Raw genomic sequence first — 23,954 nt, forward strand, 5'->3', positions numbered from 1 at the left:
TTCTTTAGTTTACTCAAAACTTAGTATAAAACATTTAAATCAAGGGTTATCTCTAGGATAATAAGGATATCCAGGGGAGACAGATTTTAGCATAATTAAGGCACATACAAACACCTGCCTTAAGGAAAAGTAAAGAAGCTGGGAAAAAATGAGACGATTTGTATATAAAACCAAAGCAACTGATTCTGTCACCTGAGCCAACCAGCCAACCAGTTGATTTAATGAGAAAAAAACTCAGCTCCTGTTCTTTGAAACTCAGTAGACAAAACATCCCCAATAGTTTGGCTTCAATTTAACTTTTAACTTTTCCATTTTGCTGACATCTTATACACATGTTCTAAACCCGGGCTGTACAATACAATAGCCACTATCCATACGTGGCTATTGAGCGCTTGAAATGCGGCTGGTGCAGCTGAGGAATTGAAGTTGCGTTTGTATTTAATTTTAACTAATTTAAATTAAAAACATAATTTAGTTACTGGAAAGAATTTAAATATGTTGGTGAGTCTATTTTTTAACTGAAAACCTCATGAAATCTAAATGGAGATCAAATATTTCTGATGAAAATTATCATCTGAATTGAAGGGTCCTGCAAAATATACACATTGACTTAATATGAGAAGAAGAATATGCTATTTCATTTGAGATATCACTTTAAGATTTGATTACATGTTGAAATGATAATATTTGGGGTAGACTGATTCGCAAAAGATACATTAGTCAATTGATTTTTGCTGTTTCTTTTACTCTTTTTTCATGTGCATACTAGAAAATTCCAAATTATATATGTAGCTCACTTTATACGTCTATTGGACAGCACTGTTATGACGTGCTAAAGGGAAAATTAGAATGCACACTTAACATGCAGGTTCATTTTTATCTTAAACCGACGGAAGAAAGAAAATCTTATTGCTCCGAGATCTGCCGACATATATATACACAGAATGAAGGTGAAACCTTTATTTGTAGAATGCACAGCTTCTGTTTAATACGCTGCATTTAATTCATAGCCCTAAGAAAGCTAATTTCACAAGTACTTGGAAGGGACTCCTATAAGCGGTGAGTTGGTTTGTTATCAGCTCTGTCAATTTGGCTTGTACTGTCAGGGTGTTTAATGAAAAGTATATGAAGGTAACTATTCATCCTCATTGGCCTAAAAAGGCTTTTTAAAAAATTAATACATTTTACTATTTACAATGAAACATAATTTAATTCAGTTCGATGGTACCATAATTATTATAAAATAATAATTTTTCTAATATGATAACTTTTGTACTTGTGCCACACAGAGTAAATCATTAAACAGGAAACAGAGTACAAATCAAAAAGATAATAAGAAACTCTATTATCTTAAAGGATTATATTATTATGGAAAAGTGAAAGTGAGCCACTGTCAGTTAGTTTAAGGGATTCAAGTAAAAGCAAGATGATAATAAAACTTTACTTGTAACTGGTTGGGGTTCTGAAAGAAGCTGAGGCCTAAGGTCTTTATCACCCCAGACTTAATGAAGTTAAGTCTTTTTGTTCCTAAGGTCTTGCGAGAATTTGGAATTTTAAAGTCTGTTGTTTTCTAACACCTTCCAATACTTTTGCTATAAGAGGACAAATGTTACAAACTCTCTCCTCTTTTGTTTCTCTTGGCTTCATTTATTCCTTCTTTGTCTGACCAGAAAAGAAATACTTGTTCATTGTAAGTTGTAAGATTATTTTCAGACATTATGAAGAGAAAAGCTAAAATGACCTAAAATTTCAAGCTAATCATTGTTATTGTGTTAACATTTTGGTGTGTTTTGGTATGTATCCTTTCATATTTTTACCACATATAGAAATATATTATATTTTACACTTACAGAAATTTCTAATGCTCATTGTTTTGTACCTGTAATAATGTATATTTTCTTATCACTAAATATACTCTGCATCGTCTTTTTACTGAATTCACCACAATATAGTCAATCCATATAGTTGGACTTTTAGGAACACAGCCCTTAAATTCTGTTATACAAAAAACTCTGTCAGGAACATAATTTTGCAAGTATTTTTGTGTACCTATCTAACAATTTCTTTAAAAAAATTCCAAGAAGGAGAATTGCTCATTTTCTCAATGGGCACAAATGAATACAAATATTTTAAACCTTTTATATTTACTTTATAAGCTTATTTTAATTATCTCAAATGAATTCTTGGAAACAAAAATTTGTCAGATAGCTTTGCTGTGGTTTACTTAAAATAACCATATTGCATGAGTTATATTTGTGATTGGAGCTTAAATCAGAGCTCTTTTTGTTCCAAGTAAAAGCATCCATCCTAACTGTTGGTGTGTTATATCACATAACCGAGTAGGCTGGACTCATGGAAATGTTCCTTAAGTGTAAGGACCTCTGTATTTTCTGTCTTAATGGAGCTGGAAAAATTAACTCAGATTTATAAATGCTTAAAGAAAGTATTGATGAAAATCACACAGATGTGATACTAATAATGATATTTTAAACGTTATAATAAAAATAAACACAATCACAATCACAAAAGTGAAATACCTGGCTATAACCCTATCAAGAAATATGAGGTCTCTATGAAAAAAATAACAAAACTTTACTGTGAGATATAAAATGCCTAAATAAATGGATTCATAACACATTTCTGGATGAGAAATATTTGAAGGTATAAATTCCTCATGAATTAATTTATAAGATGAAGATTCATTAAAAATATCAGTGGCATTTTGTTTTCAAGTCAATTTAATGTTGAGTTGGAAGAATATACATAAATAAATAAGACGTTTTAACAAAAATGAGTAATAAGCAGGAGGGAGAAGATGGGAACTTTACCTAAAAGATAGGAAATATTTTCTAAATATTTACCATGTTGAAAGCATAGAAATCAAACTGTCATGATGTTGATTCAAAGAGAAACTGAGGTATAAATAGAACAAATAAACAGCCCAGAGATAAGCACCATTATACATAAGAATTTAAATCTCTGATAAATTTAGCAAAATAATGCAACACATATCTTTCAACTCTGGATAGAGAAAATGTTTTTGACAAAAATAAATAGAAGTTTCATTATAAAAAAACAAAAACACTATTTCTTAAACCTCATAAATACACCAAAAAGATAAGTTAAATATTTGACACTGTAATGACTGATGATTATTACTCACAATTTTTTTAGCTGCCATACAAATCAAACCTAGTTTTAAACCTGTAAAATCTTCTGGCAAAGTGTGTGAACAAATAAGAAAAAAAAAATAGTAGGCCTATGGAAAATATTTGATGTCAATAAGAATAAAAGAAATGCAAATTAAAGCAAACTATCATTTTTATCTATCAAGTTAACACAATTACAGAAATATGAACATATCTGTATACTGTTAGGAGATGTGAATTGATGTGATTTTTCTTGAAAGCATTTTTCCAATGCCTATCAAATCTTAAAAAATATTCCAACCTTTCATTTAAATTTTAATAATACATATTAATGATATATGCAGTTATATGTTAATAAAAATATTCTAATAGTAAAAATAATAAACCTAAACATCCAACAATAATGGAATGCCTAATATGCTTTGGTATTATGATACCAAATAATGAAATGGTAATAATGGGATGGCTAATATATTTTGGTATATCCATACTACTGATATTATGTATCCATTGAGAATGCATTTTATGGGTGCTTTTTGTGTGATATGAGAAATACTCATGATATAACGTTAAATGAGTAAAGTAGGATATAAGATGTATTTTTAGTAGGATCTCAAATATACTATATGTACACGTACATATTTGTATACACATATGTTTATCTCCATAGGAAAATAACCGGACGCCAGATGAAAAGATGTTATCCATTTACAATTAATATCATTTTGACAAAAATATTTCAGGAAAAAAAGTGTTCTAATCTATGCCTACCATTATTCAATTTAAGTAATATTCATCTGCTATACAACTGAAAAATACAGACAATCCTTGTAGTTCCATGCCAAAATCCCTGAGTAGCCTACAGGATTCTTCCTAAAGTAGCTCTTGTCTAGCTTTTATGTCTCACCTTATGCCATTCTCTTCCTCATCCACTCTGTCCCAGGCATATCGGCCTTCCTTGGTTTCCTCAATCACACCAAAATTTTATGCTTCTCACATCCTTCACAAATGCCACTCCTTCTGGAGTCCTCTCTCCTGTATTCTTCTCTGGATTAGTGCCTAAATGTCATCTGTGAAAAAGGTCTTCTCTGATCCTCCAATTTATATTAGGGTCCCTATTATGCAATCTTAGTGATATATATGTTTACTCTGATGCTTTTCAAAGTTTGCAATATTATATTTTTATGTGATTATTGGGTTAATTTCCATCTCCTGTTGTAAACCACAAGCCCCTATGGTGCAGGACTATGCTCCTGAATTCACCCCCATAACCCTAGTCTCTATTATCATTTCTGTCTTGCTCCATTAAAACTAGATACATGTTTGTGGCGTGAACAAATGAATGAACAAATGAAGAAATGGCTACATTTTAGTTTATGACTTCAGATATCCACTCCTCAGATGTAAAAATTCTTCTGGTATCTCCCCAAAGGTATATGACCATATAAAAAATAAGATATTCATGCAACCCTATTTACAAACAATCCAAATTCTCAGAAAACTATATAAAACCATGTGCTTTCTTAAGTGGTCTGCTGGCAACCTTAGATTCTGTTTTTTGAGTTGAGTGAAGTAACTCGTTGATCATAAGAACTTCTCACAAAAAGTTAGGAAACATTAATTCTCAATGGGCTGTTCTTAGTACACGGTATTATGAAACCAGATTCATCTAGCAGTACTTTCTAAGGGGCTAAAGTGTAAGGTTTGTGATCCCTGTAACTCTGTGTGATGGTGAAGCCTTGTCCTCCTCCAAGGGGTCCATTCCTAGACCCCCGCAGGAGCAGCTCAGGAACCAGAGGAGGAGATTGTCTGCTGCAGGACTGTGTCTCAGAGGTTGGGAAGTACACTGGCCCTAAAGGACTAGATTTTTTCCTATTTCTCTATGTCGCCCACTCTTCCATTTCCCTCTAATACTAATTCACAGCTGACACATCTGTTGAAGGCCTCTTTATTCAAAATCCAGATAATAAGTATAATGGTTCTACTTTCAGTCAAGAAATATCTGCAGGCTGACTCTAATATTGCTATTTATTCAGCAAACATTGAGCCCTTGCCATGACAAAGCATACCAAACCCAACGCCTGACAGGTGTATTTGTGGTATACAGCTATCAATTCAAATCATTACTTATCTCCTCCATGGCTGGAGTCTCCCTGTGAACCTTACCATGTCTGTACCAGAAACCCCCAAGTCTGCCCTGGTATGAGTTTGAAAATGGTATGAGTTTTTCAAAATGCTTTAAATACTTCCCCTTTTGAAAAGGGGAATTTGATTTGTTAAAAAATGATGTAAAAGTCTTCCAAAGGCAAAGGGAAGTCATTTGGGAGAGATCGGTGGGTGATATTCCTCATCTGACAGTCTCCTTTCATGAGGAAGTAGAATGGCACGAAGATGGCCTGCGGAATTTGAAGCATGAACTTGAGCTACAAGAACACAGAAACCCAGTGCTCTCTCCTGCCTCTGTGGGCTGCACCCCCGACTCCGTGTGCAGCCCAGGGTTAGAATTTGCATTTCATCACTACGTCGTCTCCGCAAAAGACACAACAGCATAGAGTCTGCACTTGTTCATTATGTCAAGAAAATAGCCAATTAGATATAAGACACAAATTCAATAAGCGGCTGTGTGAGTGCTGAGAACAGATGAGTTCTAAAGTAAGTTTGATAAATTAATGCTTAATTCCATTCTCATGGAAGAATGTGTCCTAATTATACATTTCTATAGTTTTATTGGCCGTGACATGATATACAATCAGAGGTGTCAATATATTCAGTGGGTATATGTTCTATCGCCCAGTGTTTGAAATGACATATATCTTATTAGTGTCCATTCATATTTTCACCAACAGTGCAGCAATGATTTTTTAATTCCAAGTAAAATGTTTTCATTTCCTGTGTGCTTATTTTGTGTGCGTTTATACCCCTAGACATGCGTTGGAACTTTAGGCAAAAGTATATTAATGGTAATTTCTTTTTTGCAGAGGAGAAATTTGCTTCCCAAAGAAATAGAGAAAAAGTAATTTTCTCTATTTCCTCTATATTCTCATTGCTCTTCAAATTAATACTTGCTTCGAACATAACCTTTTCCCACAGTCACCATTCCTGATATTTCTTGTGTTGATTTTAAACACCTGATATGGTCAGGGAGAGAGGTCCAGGATTATTGTCTATAACCAAAAGAACTCCCTAACATGACACTTATTTCATTTCTCCTCTGTCTCTAAAAGAAATTGTATGGTGAATAACTGTATAATGTGGGAAAAAACCCCAAACAACCCACAGTATAATGCCTTTTAATGTCTGCGCTTGATGAGTATTTGTGTATGAAATACTATTGCCTGCTAGTTTAGACTTCGAGTTTTAATTTTCATATATTGGGTTTTTATTTAATAAACTGGGATAGAGCTGGACTTTCTCTGACCTCCCCTTTTAAAAATATGGGGATTCAAGCAAAGGAGTCCTGAAAAGAAGTGGACCAGCAACAAGCCACGTTACTCTGCTGATTCGTCTGCAAGGCAGACTTCATGCTCCCTTTTCTCCATCACTGTCTCTTTCACCCTGAAATACACTTTATAAGATCTCGGGCGAGCTCACTGCTGCTGCCTGACCGTCTAACTCATTACAGAGAAATGAATTCAAATTGCTTGAAAAGAAGCTGCCTCTTTTATCTTCCCACTGACTGACAAGCAGCTACAAAGTTCTTCGATGGGATTCCAAGTTACAAGCTGTACTGCATCACTGCAACAATTTCCCCACTGGCGGCTTTTCCCAGAGGGAAGCGTGTCTGATACACTGCATTTCTTGCGAGCGCAGCCCTGAACGTGCATACTTTCCACCACATTGAAAAACAGACATCAGGGACTCTAAAACAAAGCTGTGCCTTCCTGCAGACTCCTTGAAAATCTAAGAGGTTCCCATGTATAATTATTTTCTTTACCTCCCCCCCAAAACAAATGCTTCTCTCTCCTTTTTTTTCTTTTCCTTGTACTTTTTCTAAAACACAGTTTATTCTGAGAGGAAAGGCATCCAGAGAATCAGATTGTGTGCAAAGGTCTCTGAATTTCTCTAGATAACCTTGAAAGACGGAATGCTTTTTTGAGAATTTTTTTTTTTTTTTTAAGAGATTAATAGTGCTTGAATCTACTGACAGTCTAAAGCACTATTTCTGGTGACCGGAAGCTCCTGGAGACGGTAAGCCTATTCTGGGTGCTGGTATTTTAAGGGAGTTAAAAATATGCATTCGTCTAGTTGAAACCCAGCAGTACTTAATTCACTTGTGCAGTTTCAGTTTTCCTTTATTTATTTATTTTTTGTTTGTTTCTAGATGAGCATGTGTGCCAAGGAGCAAATACTTGATGCTGACATTGGAAAGAGATACTGATGCTACTTAATCAAAGGAGGAAAAGTTGATGCTCATAGAATGGGGAAAGAGGAAGGCAATCATATTAATGCTCCTCTATCTTTTCTACATAGAAAAATCCTCTTCCCTCTTTAAACCGCCCCACTGCCCTTCCAGATGTTACCAATGTAGGGAAAATTTCTCGCCCCTGTTCCCTATCCTCTAACTTCAACACGAGAATCTTCCACTTCTCATTCTTTCCCTAAGACCCTCTTTAACAACTGAGTCATACGTAGTCTCCTTTGCTTCTCTGACCAATCCTACGTAGTTCCCTTCTTTGTTTTGCAAGAGCCTCAGGGTTTTTGTTTGTTTGATGACCACTGGCAAGTATTGCTAAAGAGAGAAACGCAGGCAAAACATGAGAAGGACAATTTAACATTATACATGCCACCCAAAGAGTTTTCGGATCATCACTGAAATTTACACGAAGATGCCCTTTCATCCTTCCGTAGGCTTTGACCTTAGGGCTTCTGACTCAGCCCTCAGATCTAGTCCTTCTAAGCGGAACCAGCTGTGATTACTCCCAGTAACTCTGCCTCGGAATCGTCTGCTTTCACCAGCTCTGTTTAAAAATTTATTGCAAAAAATAATATGTATTTGTTGTAGAAGATTTAAAAACTGTGTATTTAAACCAGGAAAAATGGGAAGGTAAACCATTCTTAATACAACCACCCAGAATTAACAACTATTATATGTGTTATATATATATGTATATGATATTTTTTTCCAAATTTACATTTCCCTTTTTAAAAATAGTCTTCAAAATCAATCAAATTCTTTTTCAGGCCCACCTGTTCTTACAAGCAAAGAAAGCAGCTGATTAATGCTAATTGGACGATTTGCTCTCCCCTTCTTCCCTCCCTCCCTTCCTTCCTTCCTTTCTTTTTCCCTTTTCCTTCCCTTTCCTCTCCTTTCCTTTCACTTTTCCTTTTTAAAGATTCATTCCTGGTTGAAGGTATCCACACTGGGAAAACACCCTCCTAAAATCTATTCCTTTCATCTTTCTATGTTCAGGAAAAATAATTTTCAGGTTTCTATAAAATGACTCAATTTTGCCATGATGAATTTATTAAATTGCTTTTTATTAAAACTAAAATGATATTTCCCTTTGCAAATCCCGAAGGATCATTTTCTTGTCTTTCTTTTCTCAGGAATCCACATTCTCTCTTTCTCAAATGAACATCTTTATTCTGTGCCATAACACAAAATAGGGGATTAAGAGAAAGAGGCATTTAAAGATGAAAATTAAGCTGCGATCCAATTTTTCAGAGCAGGTGAGCGTTAACAGTGCACAAAGGACTTGGCGATTAGCACACCCTGGTGCTTTGCCTAAGAAACTCTGACACAAAACAATCTGTCAGGTTATCCGGCAAGGAAGATCACTTCCTGATTCATTCAAAAGGAAGCAAAATGAAGACTCAAACTATTAGCATAGGACTCTGCAGTAACTGCTTAATAAAAAAAAAAAGCAGGACATGGTCTTGTCTACTAAGAAGAGGATCTGTGTAAAGCATCTAAAGAATCTGGTTTAGTAGTAAGGAGCCTGGCATTTGTGAAAATATTCGATAGGACCTCAGAAGATTTTCTTTTTCTCTTAATAATATTATTCTCTACATTCCTTCTTGACAATTAGATGGTTTCATAATACTCTGAGTTGAAAATATTTTTGAAACCTTATAAAAGAATCATACAACGATAAATTCTTATCACATATTACTTTCACCTACCAGTTAGATAAAAGATTTATAATTTTTAAACCAGTTTCACATAAGCCATATTTTTTTTACTACTATGCCGTCAGTTATTTTAGTTTTTAATTCCTAACTTTACACATTTCTTTTATTTAAAAAACCCACACACTCAATATGTTTCATAAGGAAGTTTTATAAACCTATTGCTTACCATTAAATGTATTAGTTAATTCATATATGTGAAGAGAAAGGAATCTTGGCGATGTTGTAAACTGATCCCGGGGAGCTAGCTGTTCACCTGGGCAAGGTGAGTGGAAGGCTTTGGAGAGCCATAGAGCACAGCACTTATTCCAGGTCATAAGTGGCATTTTCAGACGCGAGACACAGCTAATTCGTGTCATATGTTCCTCATAATTAAATGGATGCTTCAAATCAGGCAGAATCCCACAGAAGGAAGTGCTCATCCTTACTTTTATGGTAGACATTAAGAAAAAGCAGAAAATATGTTCTCATATATCCCACTGTGGGTTGGGCAATCTGTTAATTTTTGCCATTCACATTTGTTTGTAATCACTCTGTCATTCTCTCTGTGTGTTTTCACACTCAGGTTCTTCTAACCCATCACTGAAGCAAAGAGTAAGGGCCACTGTTTCCAAAATCTTCCCTCAGTTAGCTCTGTTCCACTTGTCACACCAATACCTGGTTTCTCTCTAGCGTCACACACTTGAGAATGACCCTGCTAGGTTTCCCTGTCTTATCTTCTCTATATGTTTGCCAATTCTATGGGCGCAGAGACCCTTCAGGTCCAATCTTTGGTGCCATTTTATACACCTCCGTTCTGGTTTACTAAAAATTAGTTGAAAGTCTAATTAATCAGGTTATCATGTTCTACCTGGTAAAATGTCCGTGCTTTTGAGAAAATGACAATGAACCCTAGTATCAAAAAAGCCATAGATGCTTATTATGGTTAGATCATCCAACAGATATAGAAGTGTGAAAGTATGGCTTTCTGAAGACAGGTATCTGAGAGTGGACTCTATGTGTTATTCAAAAATTAGCTCTTTTAAGTTACTTAATTATTAACAGATATAATATATATAATTTATAATTACATGAAATTAGTTATATTTATAAAATATCAATGAATAAACTAAACAAAAATGTACAAATCTATATGAAGAAAACTTTAAGCTCTTGTGAGAGACAGAAATAATAATAATCGTATTATTGATTAGAGAAGCTCAATATCACAGAGATATTAATTCTACCTAAGTTAACTTATAAATTCAATCCCATCCTTATATAAATATCATCGGGACTTCTGGGGGGAAGTAGCAAATTACCAGTATTGCTTGAAAGAAAATAAATAAGGCAAATAGGTAGGTAAATCCTATATAATAAAAATAATGAGGTGGATTAGCCCTCATTAATTAGGAATTTTAAAATATTCTAGAGCTTTAATAATTAAATTACCATAATCATGTAAATTAAGGTAAAGATCTGGCCAGATATATTTATAAATAAATGCGGAAATGTAAGACTTTTTAGGGCTTCCCTGGTGGCGCAGTGGTTGAGAATCCGCCTGCCGATGCAGGGGACACGGGTTCGTGCCCCGGTCCGGGAAGATCCCACATGCCGCGGAGCGGCTGGGCCCGTGAGCCATGGCCGCGGAGCCTGCGCTCCGCAATGGGAGAGGCCACAACAGTGAGAGGCCCGCGTACCACAAAAAAAAAAAAAAAAAAAAGACTTTTTAAAGACAGCAACTCAAACCAGTGGGAAAGAATCTGGTTTATTTAATAAATGGTTTGAGATTGTGAAACATTTTCTGAGAAAAAAGGTTTGATCCATAGATTACGTATTTGTATAAATTCTGAATTGACTGAATATAAATGTATTTTTTAAAAAGCATTAAAGTGCTAGGAAAAAAAAAAACCATTGAGGAGAGGGAAATCAATTGCTACTCACCATAACAGATATTGTTAATACTTAAGAGTTCCTTACGTTTGGTTAAAATATGGGCAAATGACACACACAGAGAATTCACAGAGAAAGAAATACAAACCGATTTTAAACATTTGAAAATAAGTTGACACTAACTCCTAATAAGAGAAATGCAGACTCAAGATCCTACCTGCCATCATTTTTAATATAATCCATTTGCCACGTGCTCAGATGACAGCGCTGTGGACACAGAGGCGCACTATAACACTCCCACGAGCACAGACTGTACGGCCTCTGTGGACTGAGGCTGGCGATATCTTACAAAGTTCCAGAAATCATTTCGAGCAATTTGTCAGACTAACATGCTGCCAAAGTGTGAAAAGGCACACCTATATCTTTATTCATTAAGGCTTTCTTTGAAACGGCAAAGAATTGGAAATAACTTCAATGCCCATCAATAGCGGACTGGTTAAACCAGTGACGGCATAATCTATACAAGTGAACACTATGAAGGTGTATAAACACTGAGGGAGTTCTCTGGTTACTCATGTGACAAGGTGTCTACAATTGTTGTGATGAAAAAAAAAGTACTTTTTTTGGTACACAATGTGTACAATTTGGTATCATTTGTGTAAAACGTATGCGTGGCAGATACATTTGAAAAGGGGGAAATACATATATTTGCTTGTACATACATAAAATATTTCTATAAGGATATAAGAAATGGAGGACTTTGGTTTCCTTTGAGACTACAGAAAAGTTTTGGCGCTTTTAACTGCTTATTGTTTTCCTGTCTTTTAAATATTGATTCATGAGAATATAATACCTGGATACAAGTAAACACCTTTTAAGGAATCACACTTTGCTATGTGCTGCCTCATTTGTTGTTACAAAATCTAATGTTGACTTTGTAAAGTATGTAGTTTAGGATCTAAATTGACATGTACGACGGGGTCCAGCAGGAGCGTCTTATAGAGACAGCTCAATAGCCTGCCCTGCAGAACAGTGAACCGGCTGCAGGTACGTTTATTCCTAAGCTAGGCTTGCTTCCCACGGCTGAATTCTCCTGTCTTATGCATTCTAACCACCACCTCTTCAGCAGCCATCACAGAAAAGGATGAAATATAGTTGTTCATTATGTCAAGGAAATAACCAATTAGCCGTTAGACAATTCAATAAGCTTTGTATAAATCTTGGGAACAGATGATACCTTAAATAAGTTTGATGAATTAACGTTTAATTCGTTTCTTGTAGAGCCAAGCAGATCTCCCTACCCTCAGCGCACAGGTCACCGAGCTGTTGATGGGTGTCCGGACAAGACAATATGTGAAAGCCTTTTACTTAACACTGGACATCAGAGTTCCAGTGACAGTGAACCTATGAAAGGAATTTCCTGGGGCCCATCCTGAGATGATCCTTTGGCTCCCAACCTCACCCCCTTTCAACCCTAGAGTTGAACGCACACCGCAAAACTCTTGAAGTCAGATCTTGTAATTGCTTCCAATTTATCTGTTTTGCTTTTGGCAATTAACAAGCTGAAATGTTATCATGAAGGAGTTCATCTCATTTGTAAGACCAGGTTTTCCCTCCACTAAAATATGCAGGCACTCTGTTCTTTATTACCAGCAGGAGATAAATGGCTGGTTTTCGTTGCTGAAGAATATATAATGGTTAAAAAGTCACTTTTTCCCTCCAGCTCGACATAAATCACAGAACTAGTCAATATTTAATAATGCTTGCCTTGGTCTGGAGTCCCTTGATCACCCCTGTCATGTGTAATAGCTCCCTCTCCGATATCTTTGACATAAAAGCCCAGCTTTACTGCAATACTAACATGTAGAGGGTCATTACGGATCGACATTTACCTTAATCTGTGACTGCCAACCATGAACCGATAAATTCCAGCAGATTCCACTGGGAGAAATCAGTAAACTTCTCAGTGGAAAGAACTGAAGGAAAATTCTGCCGAGAACAGAATACATTTTCTACAAGGGCTGCTCTGCAAATGGGTTCTGACTTTTTAAAGTTCTCTTGCTGCGCAGCTTTGCAACATTTAATACCGTTTTGATGGTTTGAGAGACGGGATGACAACCGAAGATGACATGACTTAGAAGGCAAGCAGAAATTTTCTCTGCAAAAACAATGCAAGATTAAACACAAGGGGGAATATGGCTCTTACATTATTCACCCAGCTGCCTTGGCGGAAATAGCTGGGCTGTCACGGGTCCGGCCTAAATGTTGCTGCTTTTTTTTTCCAAATCAATCATCACTCCTTCACCTCATAATCTTACAAGTGCTTCACAGCAGAATACATCAAAGGCCTGATTGCATAAAAGAGGGACACACCAATCTTTGAGGGGATCAACTCAGACACTGACACGCACTCAACTCGCTGTACCAACACAGAACACAAATAAGAACGCCCTCCGCGAATTCAGAAAAGTCTGTTTTCCTCTCTCCTCACCTGCTTTCCACTTTGAGGGTGTTATTAAGTCCTACAAATAGCTGTAGATGATGCAGAATCAGAAAGGTGGGGCGCAGGGAGGGATAAATTGGGATTGACGTATACGCACTACTATATTTAAAACAGATAATCAACAAGGACCTACTGTACAGCACAGGGAACTCTACTCAATACTCTGTAATAACCTAAATGGGAAAGGAATTTGAAAAAGAACAGATACATGGATATGTATAACTGAATCACTTTGCTGTACACCTGGAACTAACACAACATTTTAAATCAACTATACCACAATATAAAATAAAAATTTTTAAAAAAGAAACATTTTAAAGTTTTAAAGTCTGAGGGACATCATTTTACTGTTAATAGTATATGTGACCATATATATCAACGTTATTGCATATTCGCTACCAATGGAACAAGAAATGTTGAAAACACCTCCTTTAAAAATAGGCCACTCGTGGAAATGATAAAAGGAAACACTGAATAAAACAAAAATGAGCTTTCCAGTAAAATATAAAGCTGCATTTTTTTTCTATGGTGAGGGTTGCTTCACATAAGCATCATACCTAACCAGCCCTAACTTAACTTATTGAATCAGATCGTTTCTGATAATACTTTCAAGGAAGCCTATGCAGTGTAACCCATGTCCAGTTAATTGATTGGAACACACACCAGCATTCCTAATTTACTGTAGAAATGTTAAAATGATCACATAAAAAGAGTTTGCTGAAGATGGACTGCAAAATTAAAACTCAACTCTTTGCAGAAATAATCGTTTAGGTTTTCGCCATTTATTAAGCAAGGGGAAACGAATATAGAATCTCTACTAGGCCAATCTTTCTCGAAGCTGAGTGACCTTCAGAGCCACCTAAAGGGTTTGTTAAAGCACAGAGTGCTGCTCCCTACCTCCCCGGAGCTGAGTAGATCAGGTGTGGGTGTGGAGAGCTTACCCTTCCGGCAACTCATCAGATGAAGCTTTTACAGCTGTGCTGGGGACCCCAAAATGAGCATGGCTGAATTGGTTCATCAATATAGGTTATTTTTAGGAAAGAAAAAGAAATTAAAATCTGTGGCTAAAAGAAAAAATTCAAAAGAAAATACATTGTTTTCTAATGTCATGAAAGTTTAAAAATGACAAACAAATTACCTTGGTCAGCATAGAAAGCGCCAGTAAAAAGGACTGAGTACGTTAATTGTCCATTAGAGTGAAAAGGTGCTTCCCATCTCACATGGGCCTTTCGGGATCCTTCTGTTTTGACAAACACATGTACTGTTCCTTCAGGAGGAGCTTCTAGAGTTCGATTTTCCACCTGTGAGTATAAAAAGATTTCTTTTTGTTTGCAAATAAAATAAGTACATGCTTCACTTTGAGCATACTTCTTCAAAGAATCTCTTTGCTGTGAAGTAAACTATTTTGACAGTCGCATCTTGTATGAATACCTCATTTTGTCAGCAGGATCAAAGCATACCTCATGTTTTCTTCCTCCTGCTGTTAAAGCTTAGAATTTGAGCTCCTGACCAAGGCAGTTTGTGATTTCCAGAATATGTGGATCAGCTCCTACTGTGATTGTGCCTATGGCTGTGCATATCCGTAGACTACTTCTACGATGGCTTAAAAACAATTTTTATATGATTGCAAAACAGAAGAACTGAGTAGGGTCTGTGTTCATAAGCTCCTGACTGCAGTGATAGACTGCTGGGCTTTGTCAAAGGCCACACCAAGCATCTTGACTCATACACACAGACACACAGACACACACACAGACACACAGACACACACACACGCAGAGTTCTCTGAGCTGTGTTGCTACCAGGTATGTGCAAATGGCACCATGCCAGACATCAAGAGATAAGTGTACCTGAGTGACTCTATCCCTAAAGTATAATCACAAAAAGTTGAAATTTCATTAATATAGTAGTAATGAATGTATGCAGAAAAGAACAAAAAATGACTTATTTGAAGAGAAGGAATCTGAAATAAATATAAGCTTTCACTGCACAGGGGCCAGAAAGATTTTAATAGCTAAATAAGTAAAATAACTAAGAGAACAGAGGAAGATGAAGTTGGAAAGAAAGTAGAAAGGGGTTCAGGATATTTTAGCATCTTTTAATAACTGGCTTAAATTTATTAACTAATCACCACAAACTCATAAATGTTTGGCCTTTTCAGATTTACTGAATATGTTGATAATTTTGACCTTATTCTTAAAATACAGGCTCACGCCTCACAGGAAGGTGACCAAACATGAAATCCTTAGTCAGGCAAATATTCTCAGTTATGTAGCCTTCATTTGTTAGGACAAATACACTTTCCCAATTATGAAAATAAATGTGGTAAAGACAGTGTGTTAATTTTTAATAAGTATGAGGTCACATGCTTTATTTTCATCTGAGAAAGGCTATGGGGTTCTTTAGATCTATAACTCCTAGTCATTTTTTTAGTCTAATAGCTATGTACAAAAAACGATAAAGAAACTTGACTAGAAAAATATCAATTCATCATTTTAATATTTCATATCAATACAATTGGTTTATATCTATGTATGTGGTTCAAATTATTGTATAGAAAATGATTCTAAAGGGTTCCAAATAAAAAGAGACTCAAGAAGTTGAAGAATTAAGGGAAAATCCAGATAATTATATTATTATTCTCAAATATCTGCTTAATTTGAAATAAATAGAATTTTAAAATTTCCTTATGTATATGGATAACTACTTCAGTACTTTTACACTATATTAAATCTGGCAGTTGTACTATTTTGCTCTGATTTGTTTTTTTTTTTAATTACCATTTTGTTTATCAATCTTGCCTTAAAAATGCTAAGGAAAAGGCATTCTAGAAGGTTGACTTGGCTTTCACCTGGGAAACTCCCTTGACACAGAAAAAAAATATATTTGAGAAGAAATATGCAACGAAAACAAACATTTTAATAAAATTGTTATCCTTAATACAACTCTTACCATGTACCAGAAAACTTTGTATAAATATTTCATTTAAATTTTCACAGCAACCCCTTGTAAAGTAGGCATTATTTTCCTTTTATAATAGTTGAGAAATCTAAGGTTTCATAGAATAAAGCATGTTTTCCAAGGAGGCATGGGGGAAAAAGAGCTGGTATAGGATAGATATCCCACATGGGATTTTCTTGACCGTAACATTTATTGCCATTACAATTTAGATGTCTTAAATAACAAAATTTATTTTTTTATTAATTTAAAAAATGGCTGGGCTTCCCTGGTGGCGCAGTGGTTGAGAGTCCACCTGCCGATGCAGGAGACACGGGTTCGTGCCCCAGTCCGGGAAGATCCCACATGCCGCGGAGCGGCTGGGCCCGTGAGCCATGGCCGCTGGGCCTGCGCGTCCGGAGCCTGTGCTCCGCAACGGGAGAGGCCACAGCAGTGAGAGGCCCGCGTACCACCAAAAAAAAAAAAAAAAAATGGCTGTGAGAATATGAGCATGTGTACATGTGTGTCTGGGTATGTTTATCTGTATAAGCATGCCATCACCAAGAAACCAAGGCAGCTTTTTAACCATATCATGCAGCGGTGATATATAGTTTCACACTTCATCCTTAAGAGGGTCCTTGGAGAATTGAATCTAATGAATGTTCCAAGGCCAGATACAGTCATAAAGTTCCCCATCTTAGACTTTACCAGTGTTACCTAACAGCGGATAAGAGAAAAACAAACAAACAAAAGCAAAGTGATTTTCCTATGGACAAATTTATTGCATATTATTAAAGAAACACAAAATGTGAAGGGTTTCTAATTGCAATTCAACAATATAATTGAAAAAAAGGAAAGCATTTAAATAGTTCTTCTGGTGCTGTATTTTCTGTTCATTTTTTTTCATTATTTCAAACATTTATGAAACCTCAATGACTGGTTTGACAATGCACATTAGTATCTTAAAAAATTAAGATCAAAGGCACTGTAAATTGTTTTTTACGTTGGAATTTCTTTAAAATCCAAATACATTGTGTAAATGGACAAGAACTGAACAAAACACACAGAAGAATCTTTTTTTTTTCTTTTTTTTCAGATAGAACAGAGCAATTTCTTTTGAATCACGAATAACAGGGAATAAACTTGGCTAGGCTAAGGGCACAAAAAATATTGTACTAATGCTACATTAAGGTGGTAAGAATATGGAATTTATGCAAGTATTTTTATTTTAAAAATATTCTATTTTATCAAATTTGTCCTTTTTGTTTGTTTGTTTTGGTTTATTATATGAGCAACCTAGAAAATTTTGAGGGTGAACCAGACCACATTCAAGACTATAGAGCATATTTGTCATAGGAAACATTGAATGGTATTTCCCTATGTGCGTGAAAAACAATGATATTAAATATGTAAGTGGTGAAACAAACAGGCTTCTGTTTCTAAAAAGTAAGAGTCATCATTAAGGAATATTGTTAGGTGAAGAAAAAAAATTGACTCTGGAAAATTAATTCTTTGATTTCTTCCAGCAAAAGATTTAAAAATAGAGATCATACATTTTTTGTTTCAATGAAATATTTGCTATAACATTGGGCTTCATATAAAGAATACCTTTAAGTGATATATATATAGACACAATTTGGCTGGATTTTGTTGAACATCATATTATGATTTAATGATAATTCTGGCTTTTAAGATTGATACCTAGATTCCTTAAATCAAGGACACATTCAAAAAAACCATCATCAACGAAAAGAGTTGTATCTGTAATATCTTTCATGATTGTGATAGATATCCAGAGCTATCTAGAATACTCAAATATGTAATCTCTTAAGGGCATAACATGTATTGTAATTGATAAAAAAAATATTTTAGAAATCAATTGAAGACCATGGGTTTTAACTTCTTGGCAACATAGAGTTGACTTGTTCTAAATAAAGACATTGTTATTCAATCCCAGTAATTAGAGATGGATCACTGACTTGGGAAAAGTGTTTGTATCCTGAGCACAGGATAAAGAAAAAGACAAAAAGGAGAAAATAACTCTGTGCTTTAATTCGGAACTGAGTCTAGGATGTGTGAGGCCATGGGAGAGTAGGGTTTTACAATCTAATTCGATTTCCTCCTTCCCATCAGGCAATGTGGAATTTGATTCCTTCAGGTCTACATCGCCTACTATCTGTACAAGACATAGATCGATAACCATGTTCCCCTTGTTTAAAGTTACCAGAACATCAGGAGACAGAGTGGGACCCAGTTTAGTAGCCAGGACCACAATATGCACTTTATATTTTTGAAAAAGTCTCCGTTTCAAGCTCATGGAGTGTGTTCTTTTGTTTCTTTTTCATTTTTGAATGGAGAAGAAAGGCTGGCCTATTGCCATTCCTGCTTTTAAGAGTAAGTAACCATCAGAGGGGTCCAGGCTATAAAATACTTAATGGCAATAAAGACTACAGCTCAGCTCCACTGATAGATGATGTTAGCAGTTTGGAAAGCAACCAATCTCTGAAGCGAAACGGGAGGTGTGTGCAAAAATAAGGAAGCAAAAAAATTAAATGGTAGAGCTGTTTTTCAAGGTAATATTTATAGAATACACTCTTCAATGAAGACAAAATGCATTAAAATGATAGGCCATTAGGAAAGACTGCCAAAAAATATCTAAAATGAATGAGCATTTCCCTTAAAAGAAGCTAAATCTAATCAATCAAGAAATATGCACAAGAGTCAAATGTTATATTTTGAAACTAAAGAATGTCATGCTGGTCTATGACAATTATGTACAATCAGTTGGGTTTTGAAAATTATAATAAAAAGCACAATTTTGTCTATCTTTCAACTACAAATGAAATATAGGTAGATGAACATTTCTGAAATGTGGATATCAAAAGCTGATATTAGTGTAATTTTAAATACTGTTCTTATTAATATATCACGCTCATGAAATTAAAGTATATTATTCTAATGGATGAGGCTAACACTTTTAATTGATTAACACACTTGTTGGGAAGCAGTGTTGACATACTGTGGCAGTTATGCGCTTTTAATTATTTTCACTTTTTAATCACAAACTTACTCAAGTGGTCGAGTTCATTACTTGGAAGAAAAACATCGACTTTAAATATGTCACTAAGTTAGGCAAAATTGCATGTATGCCCGCTCAGCTGGTCAACTTACCGTTTGAAATTTCAGTAAAATGTAGATTCTGTCCTTCACTAGACCTATGTGCAGTCTTGAAATTTATGTTGAATATAAAATCCTACTAACCCTTAATTGAAATTTTATAAAAAGAAACTCTCCCATCCAACTTGAAAGGCTAGCTGTGCAGAGTTGCCTATTCATTGCCATCTGACATTTAATACATTTCCAGAATGTAAATTCACACACTCACCAGTGGGCCCAGAGCACAACCTTTGACCGTGCAGGCTTGGACTCTGAAGGAATGTAAGCTCCAAGGAGCAAATCCAGAAGCATGACAGCTGAGTTCTGAGGAATTGTGAATTAATATACCATCTAGATACAGTCCGTAACTTGTGATAACACCTGGGAAGATAGTAATTGCCTTTTAGAAGGATTGTTAGACAATAGCGAAGAACGTCTTAAAAGAAGCAGGCACTTCTTGATATGATTTCTAATTTCATGGAATCACAATCTCTCCTTTAGTCTAAACCCTGTCCCTTTCCAAAGGATAAAACCGGCTTTAAACTCTTGAATATCAAAATGTTAAGCTAATTAGTATAGAGACACAAATAGAACCCAAGAGTCCCAGCATAGGAATCTTTCTATTGCATCATGTTAACTGCTGTCATTGGTGTTCCATATAAAAAAATGAATAAATTAAGTATATTTATAATTTGTATTGCTTTCTAAAATGATATCCTAATAGATGTGCTTTAGAAGTTCAATGACCTTGTTGGGTAATGCACTGTGTGTGACTCAGGATGTGTCAGGCATTGTTCCAAGAGCATCCGCCTTTTCAACTCTCTCCCCACAGCACTACTATAATAAAGGCAGTATTATTATCACCATTTCATAGGTGAGGAAAATCAGGCACAGGTAGCCTAGGTAACTTGCTCAAGGTCACAAAGCTCGCAGGTTTCAGAGTCAGCACTTGAATCTAGGCGGTCTGGTTCCAGAGCCCATGCTCTCAGTTACAACACTGAATCACCTAAACAGAAAGCCTTGGCAATTTGCACGGATTACATTTATGAGACACTCATGAATGGGTTAGAGAAACTATGATTTGCTAGATTTAATGATCGACTTCAATTTATTTCAGAAGTTATGTGCATTTTCATGAAATCAACTAACAGAGTTTCGAGAGACCGAATGGCTAATATAATCATTTGATTTATTGCATCCAAACATGCATTAAAAGGAAGTCAGGGATCTCTGTCCACTGGAAATACAGCATCCCCACATTCAGTAAACATTATACTGGGGGAAACAGAACTTTGCTTGCATGCTAAATTAGAACCTCTTTCAAGCTAAAATTAATTTCACAGTGGCCTCCTGGGTGTGTCCTTGAGGCCTTAACTGTTCATCTGCCAGACAGCCTTCCCTGAGGACAGATGTTGGGTGCCTCTCCACTAGCGCACAGCACATCTTCATCATAGTATTTACTTTCCCACTTCTCACATTATTAGTATCATTATTCCTTATCTAATTGCCTGGCATTGCCAATGGGCTACAGGATCCCCAAGGCAATTTTGGCTCTTCCTCACCTGTGTATTTCTAGAGCTTAGCACTATGACTAAGACATAGTAGGTACTTAAAAAATATTGACTGAATGAATACATTAATGTATATGCAGCACAGGGATGAAATACCAGCCTCCAATACAGAGCGAAAATTCAAGACTACAGGAAAAAGATACCTAGATACCTGAAACGTGAAAAGAAACTTGCTAGAAGGTTGATATTATAGAATAGCTCAAAATCAGGATTTAGAGAAGGAATGAGATTTGAAACAAAGACTCTAGCAAAATCAAAGGTCATCAAGAGAGTCCCTGAGAGATGGCTTCCAGGATGCCTGACTCTCAGCCTTATGAACAGCAGATCTGCTCTTGTGAATGTCCCGAAAGTAGATCAAACCTTCACCCGTCATTATATTAGGGACAGCTTCACTCTGGGAATCATTATACCGGGAGACTTTTCGCAAGCGTCCCTCTCTCCTGGGAAGGAGTTGCTCACTTCTAGAACCTGTTCACAGTGGTCTGGCAGCTCCATCATCTGTGAACTTATGGAATGCTGTGCCTGTTATCAGAATCTCTCTCACGATGCTGCTTTTGATTAAGAAATCAGTTGATAGCAAAAGAAGGAGGAAGTGAACTAACTACAACTATGGAAGTTACCCTTCTTACAATATACCTCATCAACCCATAGTCTGGGAGATGGCCGAAATGGCCTCTGGAAGCCTACCTTACAGCCCAAGCTGAGAGATAACACCCTGTGGATCTGGGCTTCCTATAGGATGCTACGTCTGCTTTGAACAAGGAACCTGTATTTGATGCTGGTTTTTCTATAGTGAGAAAATGTTGGACTCAAGAGACGGTAGTCAGCGTATTACCTCTCACTATTTTACTCCATATGCTACACAAACTATTCGTGCTTTCTCTACTCACAAAGAGGAATATTTATATCATGGAGCATCATCAAGGTACCAGTAAATTAGAAACTGAGAATATTATCGATACCTGGCAATTTGGGATCCTCGTGCAACTACATCAACAGGCAAAGAAAAAATTACTATGTGGAAGGAGGAATTCGCTTCCTTCTGCATGCTGATGTTCTGGACTTTCCCAAGGACACCCCTTTGTCTAACCAGGTCCGAACACCTAACTTTTAAAAGTCTAAAGTAACTTAAGCCACAACCACTAAGGACACAGACCTCTTAGTAGTACACATTTGGTTGCGTCGCTAGGTCAAGAATCCCAAACAGATGGGCAACTGGCTGAAAGCAAGGGGAAGAAGTTGGAAATATCAACTATCGCCTTAACTAGTTATAGAAACAAGAATTGTAGACGTTATGTTTTATTTTGTGCTTATTACATAGAGATTTGTATATAATAACTAATTTTCCCTCCTCCTTTTCCCTATTGATTTATATTTTAAAAGTTCGTGCGTTTTAGTTTATGGTTTAGTTTTTAAGTTGTAGAATATCCATGTGGGTTGTATCTAAACTGAAAGGGGAATTAATACCACCTAGATATGACTATCGTGACAGAGGGTAAGAGCACCTCCATCTGTCCAAAGCGGGTGGAAGCATGCGGTGATTATCGTCAGTAGTGGAAAGTAACAGAAGGTAGAAGAGTGGGCACGGCAGCTGAACAGCTCAGCTGCTTATTCATCTAAGTCATCTGATCGCAGCTCTACATCCACACTTCTGGTCTGCTCTGTGCACTGAGCCCTCTTGCTGGTTGACTTTCTAGTAAGTTTCACCAAGAGGAGGCATTGCTGGAAGGGCGGAAGCAGGAAACAAGAAAACATCCAGCTTCCAGCTCCAAGAGCAGAGACCTTTGCTGAGTGTCACTACACAGCCAATCAGGGGCCACGCCACGCAGTCCGGACATCACGAGCTCCTCTTCCGCATTTGCAGCTTCTTCAGTAGTGGAATCTCGGTGGCTCTTGATGGTTTAAGCATCCAATTCAAATCAGCAGATCCACCAGCGGGCCCACAGCTCAGCTCCTGCCCGGGGAAACTAAGCACCTTGCTGGCAATCACGCTTTTTGTTCTTCTGGTATCTGCCTCCTTCTCCCTTTTTTTTTTTTTCTTCCAGTCCTTCCACTGCTCTTGTAACCAACTCCTCGTACAATATTAAATATAGTCTGTCTTGAATACCTAACACATTTTCTATTAGACCAATAAGATCTTGATCAATACATCCTTTAGGATGAAAGCTTTTTAAAATTTAAGCGAGCTAATACTTTAAAAAGCTAGTGCTTTGACCCCTTTTCCTTTCTGAAGATAGCTCTGTACCATGTCTCTTTCCGAAAGCAGGTCCACTTCCCTTCTTTCCCAGATTTCTGAGCAAGTGTCTTCATTTTACTCTCAGGCACCACTCTGGCTCCACAAAAAGGTGCAGCTGCCAGCATCTGTTCTTCTTTCTTCTAATGTGACCATCTATGGTAACTCAAAGAATACTTACAGAGAGTATTTGCTTTAATACCATTTAATACTTGACACGCAAAAGCACAAATGAATTAAAGCTAAGAAATGAGAGGTACATAGTGAGAAACCAATTAGCACATGGAAAATTTAAGAGAAGAAAAGTAGATAAAATCACACCAATAATTTAATAATAAAGACAAGAAATCATTATATGCCAGGAACTCTGCTAAGCAATCATTGTACGTGATGGGCACACAATG

The 23,954-nt window shown here is 36.3% G+C and overlaps 1 protein-coding gene across 1 annotated transcript in view; it reads right to left on the reverse strand.

The window, feature by feature from the left end:
• USH2A (usherin) overlaps window positions 1–23,954 on the reverse strand; it is an 833,496-nt gene that overhangs the window by 338,994 nt on the left and 470,548 nt on the right. The window contains exons 36-37 of the mRNA XM_059039022.2: window positions 19,976–20,127; window positions 14,792–14,954 (exon numbers count right to left, since the gene is read on the reverse strand). Of these exons, the coding sequence (XP_058895005.1) occupies window positions 14,792–14,954; window positions 19,976–20,127 (315 nt within the window). The remainder of the gene's footprint in view (window positions 1–14,791; window positions 14,955–19,975; window positions 20,128–23,954) is intronic.

Source organism: Kogia breviceps, chromosome 1, assembly GCF_026419965.1.
Source record: "Kogia breviceps isolate mKogBre1 chromosome 1, mKogBre1 haplotype 1, whole genome shotgun sequence".
Lineage (NCBI taxonomy): Eukaryota > Metazoa > Chordata > Mammalia > Artiodactyla > Physeteridae > Kogia > Kogia breviceps.